The sequence below is a fragment of the Rhagoletis zephyria genome, unplaced genomic scaffold (genome assembly GCF_001687245.7).
Source record: "Rhagoletis zephyria isolate East Lansing unplaced genomic scaffold, Rhagoletis_zephyria_1.1 Rzeph_scaffold_00351, whole genome shotgun sequence".
Lineage (NCBI taxonomy): Eukaryota > Metazoa > Arthropoda > Insecta > Diptera > Tephritidae > Rhagoletis > Rhagoletis zephyria.
In genome coordinates, this window is record NW_016157435.1 from 292,725 (window position 1) to 303,697 (window position 10,973).

A 10,973-nucleotide genomic window follows, 5' to 3' on the forward strand; every position below is an offset into this window, starting at 1 on the left:
CTTTTTTTTAACTTGTTCTTTTCTCTATTGTCAGTTTCTGAAAAATTAGGCGTAAAAAGCTTAGCCGTTTTGATGTTTTAAGTTTTGTATTTTAAAACTCGGAGCGATAAAAATAAAAATGTTGCCATTAACACAAATACTATTTTACATATATTCCACGTGCAAAGTCATGAGTGAGCCGAAGATTTGATGAGTTTATGGTGAAGATAATGTAAATATAGCTAGCGCTCGCAGTGCTCTTAAAAAATATAACTCTTCCGAGCGAGAGAGTATTTTGATGTATTTGCATGCTCTATTTTTTAAAACCTACAATTGTCAATCACATTATTTTTATAAATAGAATACGAGAAAATATTTTATTTTTATTTTGGCCACTCTGAGTTTGGGTTTTGAATCCACCCGCGATGCAAATTTACTTTGTTAGATCTAATTTTCACTGTTGCTTTTTCTGGGAGTAATAGTGGCGCAGGGTGCGCCAAGTGAGGAGGATCCAAAGAAATAAAAAACCGATTGGATTTTTGGATACAATTCAATTTGCAAAACGTGTTTTATTGATGAATATATGATATTCGTAGTAACAGGAATTAACCTTTAGCCCGAGTGGCTTTTAAAGAAAATACAAAGGAGTACGTTAAGCGGTGCGGCTGCGGCGGTGGTTGGAACCATACTAAACAAATGAAAAAATGATCGTGGGCTCGGGCCACCCCGTGACCTCATTACAATAACAACAAATTTACTTCAAATTAATTCACAATGGTGTTACAATGCTGCCAGCCGCCCGCAATTTATACAACTACGCTATCTCAAAAATTTACATATGGTTTTAAAACTCGATAAGGTTGTGGCTCATGTCCTCGACATGGCGGCCCGCCTGAACCGTTGAGAGGTGCAGCAGCTCTTGTAGCTTTTCGATAGTCAGAACCGCTTTGCTGAAGAGCTCGCTAATGCGCCGCTGGACGTTTTTGCGACCGTGATCCGGCGCTGATTTCTTGGCGACGCGGCTACCGTGCGTTGGTCGTCTACGGCTGACGACTGGAGGCGGCTCATGACGACGACGTTCCGGTGGTGGTGACGTGGAGCGGTGTAGCAAGGTATGGTGGGCCTTTCCACATCGGTGACAGCTGTCTGCGGAGTCGCAAGCGCCGGTTTTGTGCGATGTCGCCAGACAATTGATGCAATAGGGGTGAACTCTTGCGGATTCGTACCGCTCGTCTGGTGTCATCGCTTTGAAGGCGTGGCAGAAACGGAGGGAGTGGAATCGACAGCACAGCCGGCATTGGTTGGGCTCCATCCTGTACCTGTGGATGAGAAAGTTCGAAAAACTCCATTAGTTATGGGGAATTGGTGACTTGTGAGGGAAGAAGATAGGTTTAGTGGCATCTGTCCAACAAACTGCGAGCGGGTTTATTACAAAGAGGGTAGTAGGCACAGTTTAGCGATGTTACGAGTGACGTAACCTGCTTGGGTGCGAATGTCCGCCACGCATTATAAGCTGGACCAGGATGGAGGTGGGTCACACGCCCGAGTCTCCACTCATTTGGAGGGAGAAGGTCGTCTTTGATTACAACTAAATCGCCTTCTTTGATATTGGGTTCCTGACGCTTCCACTTATGCCGTTTGTGGAGTTCTTTTAGATATTCATTTTTCCAGCGATTACTGAATTGCTGATGAATAACCTTCAATTTTTGCCATTTGTTCGTCAATGAGAGGGTTTCCGAGTGGGGTTCAGGCAAAGAGAGTAGTGGGGCACCCCGTAAGAAATGTCCTGGCGTTAACGCCAACAGATCTGTGGGATCCTGAGACATTGGGGAGAGCGGCCTTGAATTCAACACCGCTTCAATTCGGATAAGGAGGGTGGTGAATTCTTCGAAGGTGAACTTTTGATTTCCTGCGACCTTCGTGAAATGGATTTTGAAGCTTTTTACAGCAGCTTCCCATAGCCCGGCCATGTGAGGAGCATATGGTGGGATGAACTGCCATGAGAATCCGTGGGTTGCGTATTTTTCGGCAATATCAGTAGCCGATTCTTTGAGAAATTGTGAGAATTCTCTTTGCAGCGTTCGCTGCGCACCTACGAAAGTTTTTCCGTTGTCGGACATGATTTTATGGGGGATTCCACGGCGGCCGACAAATCGGGTGAAAGCTGCTTTGAACGCTTCCGAGGTCAGACTTGAGCATAATTCTAAGTGTATTGCTTTGGTGGAGAAGCACACAAATACACACACATACGCCTTTGCGTGAGGAGCTCGCCGGAGTATAGATGTTTTCACAAGAAATGGCCCAGCAAAATTAACACCTGTGGTATGGAAGGGGAGTGTGTAGGTGGATCGTTCAGGAGGAAGCGTGGCCATTATCTGGGAACACATCCTTTGTTTATAAATTGTGCAGACCTTACAATGAAAGATGATTTTTTTTATCTTTTGTTTCAGCCTGGGGATATAATATTCTTGCTGCACCATTAGAACCATGAGTTGTTTGTCAGCGTGGAGAAGAGTGGTATGGAGGAAGTCGAGCAGCAAAGCACAGAGCTTGGAATCTTCTGGAATTATGATCGGGTGACGTTCATTGTAACTAAGCGCTACATAAGTTAATCGACCGTTCACCCGCATGATCCCCGATCTATCCAGCATTGGGTTCAATGTAAGCAGAGTGCTTTTTTTGCTGATGAGTGTAGATGCGGTAAGTGATCGAATATCATTTGCGTAGTACATGAGCTGCGTTTAAGCGATTATACGTTTTTTTGCTTCGGTTATTTCCTTGTGTGTTAGGGGGAGAGAAGTGGGTGTCGGCTGCTTTCTCGCTGCGTTTATAAACCGACACATAAACGCTTTTACTCGCAACGCTCGAGCAAAGGAGGAAAAACGCTCAAGTATGTCCACCGATTCAATCGTGTGCAGGGATTCAATACGTCGTTGTTCTGGGGGTGACGAATGTCGAGCTGGGTTTTTTGGCCACAAAGTGGGGAGTTTTTGCAGCCATTCTGGGCCATTCCACCATAATGCGCATGTCGCGAGATCTTGGGGATGGCATCCGCGGGTACCTAGATCGGCAGGATTCTCTGCACCAGGTACATGCCGCCAAGTGGCATTGCTCACATTTTGGAGTATGAGCGAAATTCTATTGGCAACATAAGTTTTCCAAGTGTGTGGCGGTTTTTCTAACCACGCCAACACAATGGAAGAATCTGACCAGAGGTATAAATCATGAGCAGGCAAATCTAGTTGCGAGTGGAGTTGATTAACCAGCTTGGAGAGTAGGACGGCTCCACAGAGCTCAAGTCTGGGGAGGCTGACTGTTTGCAGGGGGGCTACCTTACTTTTAGCTGCGAGTATGTGTGACGAGAAGGAGTTTTCGTCAATTTGTACTCGGAGGTAGACACAGGCGCAATAAGCTTTTTCAGAGGCGTCTGAAAACCCGTGTACTTGTACACGGTGAGTAGGGGAGAATTGCACCCAGCGGGGAATAACAATTTCATTAATAGCGGGGAGATTTTCGCGCAGAGTGTTCCATTTGTGGAAAGCGCTGGGTTTTACTTGCTCGTCCCAGTCAGTGCCTTCCATCCATAGTTGCTGAAGGAGCATTTTGGCGGAAATCATTACTGGCGTTAGCCATCCTGCCGGGTCAAACAATTTCGCTACCGCTGATAATATTTGCCGTTTTGTCCTCGAGTTTGCAGCGGGAACGGGATCGTACGTGTAAGAGAAGGAGTCCGTTAGCGCGTTCCATTTTATGCCTAGAGTTTTAGTAGAGCTAGTGTCTTGAAACTGGAGAAAATCAACATCAAGGACCTCGGAATCTGGGACTGATTCCAGGATTTTTGGGTGATTTGAGGTGATTTTTCGTAGTGGAAAGCCTGCAGATTTTAGGGCGTCTTTAACTTGAGATAATGAGCTTATAGTGGACTGTATATTATGCCCGCCTGAGAGAATATCGTCCACGTATGTTTCGCGTAGGAGGATATTGCTGGCGAGCGGGAATTCGTCTTGACAATCCTGCGCTAACTGATGAAGCGTACGGATTGCAAGATAGGGAGCGCAATTGACGCCAAAGGTGACTGTTTTCAGCCTAAAATCTTCTATGGGCTTCTATGGAGACCTACGAAAGACGATTCCTTGGAAGTCTTGATCTTCCTCGTGGACAAGAATTTGGCGGTACATCTTTTCGATGTCGCCATTAAAAACAAACTTGTAGAGGCGCCATCGGAGAATGATGAGCATCAAGTCGTTTTGAAGGGTTGGGCCAGTGTATAGTACGTCATTGAGGGAGTTTCCAGAGTGGGATATTCTGGAGGCATTGAAGACTACGCGTACTTTTGTTGTTTTGCTGTCGGGTTTTATGACAGCATGGTGCGGTAAATAAAAGGAGAAGTATTTACCGTTTTGATGACTTCTTGGGATGAGGTGGGCTCCATATGGTCCATGGTGATGTATTCTTCCAGAACTTCTGAGTACCTTTTGCTGATGTACTGCTGCTGCGCTGCTAGTCGAGAGTGTCCTAGAGCCATGATGTCTGGGAATTCGTGTTTGATGGGTAGTTTTACCATGTATCGTCCGTCTGCCTGCCGGATTGTTGTGCGTCGATACAGGTCTTCACAGAAGTCCTCTTCACTTGAACGGGGTTGCGTGACAGCTACTTCCTCCTGTTCCCAAAACTTCTTCAGCAGTGAGTTTAACGATTCATCCTGGGGTTCGGTTACCTGGGTGGTAAAGGTGGAGATCCTCTCCTAGATTGGGCCGCTCAGAATCCATCCAAATATCGTGTTCTGCGCTATGAGACTTCCGTTTATGTTTTGCTGCAGCCCTTGTAGGAGAATTCGGGGGATTAGGTCACTGCCGATTACCATATCTATTTTATTTGGGGTGAAACAGTTGGGATCGGCGAGCCTTAATCGTTTTATCTCTTCTAAGTTAATATGAGAGATATTTGAAGTAGGGAGAAAATGGGTCAATTGGGGCAAAATAATGGCTTGGGTCTTTATTTCTTGGGTTCTATCTGTTGAGCACAGTGTGATTTCGCACATTTTCTTTGAGTTTTGCACCACCATTCCACCCATGCCCGAAATCTCGAATCGAGCATCTGTCATAGGCAAGCGCAAGAGTTTTTGTATCCGGGATGATACAAACGTTTTTTGTGAGCCTTGATCCACCAGAGCGCGATTATTATGATATTCGCCATCACAATATATAGGTACTATCGCCGTTGGGAGGAGAGTTGTGACGTTAGTACTTGAAAAATGAGATGACACTTTATTGACGTCATTTTTCTCAGGGGTTGGGTGTGTCACATACTTTGAGCAAGTCGGGACTTCTGTATCTGTACTAGTCTGAGTCGCCAGTTGACTCGTTGTTCGCTGTGGCTTCGAATTGGGTTTGGGTTGCTGGGTTTTTTGCGGGAAGTGCAAAAGAGAGTGATGTTTTCTTTGGCAGTATACACAAGTGAAGCTGCTTGTACAATCACTCTTTAAATGGGAGTAAGAAAGGCAATTTTCGCAATAATTGTTCTCTCTTATGAATCTTACTCGGTCAGATACGGACAGTGCCTTAAATTTAACACATGTCTTCATGGGGTGCCTTGAGTTGCAGAGTTTGCATGAGATCGGCTGATTTAGATCTACATGAAAATTTTGAGTTCTACTTTTATTAATGAACGTCGAGTTTTGGTTCATCATTCTGGGTGTAAAATGTGGGGTAGGGGGTTTTAGTTTGCCTGGCCGATATGCATGTAGTCTTTCTACTACTTCATACCGGCTTGTAAGGAATTTATTCATATCTGCCCACAGCGGTAACTCTTTCCGTGAGCTGAGTGATTGCTCCCATAGAGACAGAGTTTCACTGGGCAGTTTTGAAGAACATAAATATACAAGGATGGGGTCCCAATTGCTGGTCGGGATTCCTTGTGCTGAGAGGGTTGAGAGGCAATTATTGATGGTGGATTGAACTTTTTGGATTTGCTCACCACTTTCTGTATATATGGGGGGTATATTAAATAAAGCTTTTAATTGGTTATCTACCAATATCCTACGATTCTCGTACCGTGACTTTAAGGCATCCCAGGCAAGTTCAAAGTTATCGTCAGTGAGAGGGAATTGATTGACTATCTGTCCTGCCTGGCTTCTTGTTTTTTGCCGTAAATGGTATAATTTCTGGGCTGGGGTTAGTTTGGGGTGATTTTTATAGACTGCCGTGAACATATCTCTGAACGCCGGCCAGTCTTCGTACCCACCGTGGAAAATTTCTGTATCACACGGTGGTACCTTGAGGAATACTTCTTGGGAGTTCGAAGTTGGGGTGGAATTTGTGGTGGGAATGGTGCTTGTTTGGGACTGGGAATTTGCCCCGAGAAGTTGTAAGCCGTCTAAAATTTGCATCTTACAGTTCTCATAACTTTCTGAGCATTTATTATATTTTTGCTCAATTGATCCGCTAGATTCAGCGAAGTGCTCAGAGCGGGATACTGCTCTATATGAGCTTATTAGAGCATCCCATAACTTGTCAAGTTGCTGTAACTTCACATTTAAAAGCGTTTGGGTGTGGTCGCTTATAAGGGTGCTGGACCATTTTGAATAAAATGCCTCTAGCCTATTACTATCAAAAATGAAGTCCTGAAGGCTTGAGTCAGAATCAGTGGGAGATTTCTTTTCCATTTTGGGTTCTAAAGAGGTAATTGGGGGAATTCGGAGTAAAACGTGAGTGAAAGGGTGAAAAACGTAAAAATATTTTTATCTTGTCTTGAGATACCAAGATGTACTCAGCAACTTCTTATTTTTCAATTTAAAATATTGATTTGCGCTACTTTTTAACGTTTAAAAATTTTTCTTGTGTGGTGCTATTTTTATGACCCCTACTGTATCTGCTTCGGTGCTATTTTCTTGACCTATACTGTATATTGTCTCAGCGCGTCTGAGCCCAATAGTACATATGTATGTGTGCACGTATGTGTATTTGCTGGAGTTGCAAATTTTGTAAGCGCAAAAAAGGTGGTTGGAGCGCGAGTGAAGCGAAATAGATAAATATGCAAGAGGTTATATGTATACGTACGTAAGTAAATGGGTGTACCGTTTGCCTTTTCGGCTTGTGAGTATGTACGTATATATATATATATATTTCCTTTTTGGTTGTTGTTGTTGTTGGTATATTTATATGTAGGTAAGTTTCGCAAATTTTTAAGCAGAATCTTTTTTCAAACTGGGTGAATCTCCATGGCATAAGTGGAAGAGTCAGACAAGAGAAAAGCGATTTTTGTTTCTTTTCGGGTACCGCTAATTAAAACACAATTGCAAACACAATTTCGTGTGTTATGCTCCTGGGTCATGCGTATATGTGAGTATGTACATATGTATGTAAGAATCAAGTGGATTTAGAGTAATAGCGGGGAATGAACAAACGGTGTCCCGTATGTAACTATGTACTTGTTTAATATACGTGCGTGACTTGAATTTTTTCTACGTTCGTATATATAAGTACCTATGTAATTACGTGTATCGCACGGGACAAATGAGCTGATGTATATATGGATGAGTAAATATTTGTTTCGCGCGCAACACTAGAACTCACATATATGTATATGTACATACTGTGCAGAAATTTCGGGACTTATGTGAATATGAGGGGGCAGTGAAACTGAGATTGGGTAAATAGGTATGAAAATTATATTACGTTTGTATATTTTATAGCGGTTTTTTCGTTTTGAGAAGGGGAAATGTGAAATTGCGCGGGATTATTTATTTATCTTTATGTACATACATATATGTCGGGATATGTATGTCTTGAGGAGATATGAGTCTAGTTACGGTAAACTAGAAGTTCAGCGGCTTCTATCTACCGTACTGGGGAACCGCTAACAAATTTACATACGTAATATATGTATCTTTTTATGTGCAAGTTTAGGGTAGTAAGTAGGGAATGGTGCACTTACTTGCTTATTGGGTACCACCTGTTTTTTTTTGTGTCGGGACTGTACCGCCTGAACTGTGCTGTATCCGGTTGGTGCCGTTACCCGTTTTGCGTCCATCCAGCTCCCGGTGTTCTTTTTGCTGCCTCCCCTCTCGTATTTTGCTGCTACTCTTGTTTTCTGTTGTATTTAATTTTCGAAATTTTAGGTTCGCTTATATTTTTTCCGTATAACTTTCTATACTGGTTTTAATTTGATTTCGGTTATGTGTACATATGTATGTACATATATGTATGATATATTTTTTTTTGAACTTTTCTTCAGTTATATGTGTACGATAATTTTATGGCTTTATTTTAGCACTTTCTTTGGGGTCACTTTGAGAAATTTTTCTATTTTAAATTAGATTTTCTATTTTCAGCTATCTTCACTTTTTACTTTGCAATTCCATTAATATGCACCTCTTTTTACTTTACTTTTTTTTGTATAATTTGTTACTTTTGACTTTTTTTTTCAGGTAAGTATTCACTTTTTTCGGTTTATTTTCGTTTTCAGCACTTTCTCCTTCTTTCAGGTAAGTATTAAATTTTTTGGTATATACTTCTTTTTAAGCACTTTTTTATTTATTTCTTCCTGTTTTTACAGGTAAGTATTCACTTTTTTTCGGTTTATTTTCGTTTTCAGCACTTTCTCCTTCTTTCAGGTAAGTATTAAATTTTTTCGCTTTGTTTTCTTGCCACCCTAATGTTCATACACATACATCACTTTACCGGTGCCGCTATTCCGTTCGCTTTCATTTGCTGGTGTTTTTTGTTTCTTTTTTTAATTACCGATTGAACTATTATAACTTTTTAATTCTTTTAATTTTTAATAACTTTTCGTTTTCGCTGTTTAGTTTTTGTTCACACAACTTTTTTTCCTTTACAATTGAGTTTTCGGTTTTTTTTTTTTGTTTTTTAACTGCCGCCTGTCGCGTTTACTTCCGCGCTTGCTGCCGATCGCTTTTAGTTTTTCTTGCTCACTGGCAATTATGTGCAAACGTACTTATGTACTTCGCTTAGGTAGCGGGTTGCCTTTTAGCGACAAAGGACCATGTTGCTTTTTCTGGGAGTAATAGTGGCGCAGGGTGCGCCAAGTGAGGAGGATCCAAAGAAATAAAAAACCGATTGGATTTTTGGATACAATTCAATTTGCAAAACGTATTTTATTGATGAATATATGATATTCGTAGTAACAGGAATTAACCTTTAGCCCGAGTGGCTTTTAAAGAAAATACAAAGGAGTACGTTAAGCGGTGCGGCTGCGGCGGTGGTTGGAACCATACTAAACAAATGAAAAAATGATCGTGGGCTCGGGCCACCCCGTGACCTCATTACAATAACAACAAATTTACTTCAAATTAATTCACAATGGTGTTACAATGCTGCCAGCCGCCCGCAATTTATACAACTACGCTATCTCAAAAATTTACATATGGTTTTAAAACTCGATAAGGTTGTGGCTCTTGTCCTCGAGATTCACATTTAAGTTTTTTACGAGCTTTGGGAATATTTAGAGATGTATCAGCAGGGGGTCCACCGAAACCAATAAATTTATGGTTTACATCATGATACAAAAAAAAATGTAGTTTCACTATGAAATTTTTTGACATAAACTGTGTTTGTGAAGTTTATACTTTTCGTAAATTGCTGGAGTAGCACTGCCACTGAAACAAATTATTGTTTTGGAAATTTTAATATTTTTTAAGGATTTTTTTGCATTAAAAACTAATAACACGCAAGGTATATTTAGGTCCTTCGTACACAAGGCTACGCAAGCTTCGATACCAAACGATTTTAGTCCCTAGGCGACTAACGCAATAAAAATTCATAGAGTTTCGTACACAGGCACACGTAGCCAAGATTTTGTTCATTCCTACCTGCCGGACGAGATCGTCGATACAAATTTTGCCGCGATTTCCGGGATTTTACTTGAGGACATAATTGAGTGTCGTGTTGTTGTATGTCGTAAACTTTAAAAGTTTAAATAAATGTTTAGAGACCCTGAAAATGCAACAACTATTTTTTAATACTGCGATAATGCATAATATGACTTTGATGGTACTTTGAAAACCCCCTTAATATTGTTCTTGTTCTTGTTCTTCTTCTTCTTCTTCTTCTTCTAANCTTCTGCGCCATATACCAGCACGGGCATGATGAGTGACTTATAGAGCGTGGTTTTCGTACGTCGAGAGAGAACTTTACTCCTGAATTGCCTACTCAGTCCAAAGTAGCACTTGTTGGCAAAAGTGATTCTGCGTTGGATTTCAATGCTGACATTGTTTTTAGGCGTTTAAAATTTACGACATACAACAATAAGACACTTACGACATCGTTGTGAATACCCCATATGTAAATTCGTGGGTGGGTGCCGTGTAGCCCCAGTGGCCGAATAGAAATTCGAGTCCTCGTGTGTATGAACCGTGAGCTACAAGATACTCGCGACGTATGTATAGAACATTTGTCTCGAAGATTTGCGTAGCCTTTTGTACGAAAGGCCTTAGAGCTCTTTGTTATAGTTTATAGATAGATAAACTCTACGCTCTATTTACTGCTGCTATTGCCGCAGCAAAGAGGTTGGAATAAACAAACGACACCTTTGTGAAGTTACCATGTACATGGCCATCCCGAAATATTCAGCAAATCGTACTAAATAACGACGAAAAAAATTGGGTAAACAAATAGATTCTTTACGTAAATTACTCTGTAATACGTGTATTATCTTGCCTTCCGTTTTATATTTAATTTTAGAAATAAATCACTAAAATCTCGCTATAAAATGAGGCTCAAAATATATTTTTTTAAATAATGAAATAATTAATTAATGAAATATTTTTTTAAGTAAAAACCACTTTTTTAATTTCTTTAAAGAATATGGTAGCTTCAATTTAAAAGAAAATATCAAAAGCACAGTTTGCGTTAAATGAGAGCAATGGCGAATAAGAAGAACAAGTGAACCTACCTTTAAATTTTTGTATCATGGTTTATACTATGTTCCAACTGTTTAGCCTACAATGTTGGACGCCAAGCAAGCATTTTTTTTTT

General features: G+C 41.0%; 1 protein-coding gene across 1 annotated transcript; it reads right to left on the reverse strand.

The window, feature by feature from the left end:
- Positions 1-448: 448 nt before the first annotated feature.
- On the reverse strand, positions 449-8,428 carry LOC108359172 (uncharacterized). The gene is made up of 2 exons (XM_017610891.1): positions 7,915-8,428; positions 449-1,298 (listed from the first exon to the last, which is right to left on the reverse strand). Exons 1-2 carry the CDS (start codon positions 8,008-8,010, stop codon positions 1,044-1,046), a joined length of 351 nt encoding a protein of 116 aa, XP_017466380.1. The 5' UTR covers positions 8,011-8,428; the 3' UTR covers positions 449-1,043.
- Positions 8,429-10,973: the final 2,545 nt, after the last annotated feature.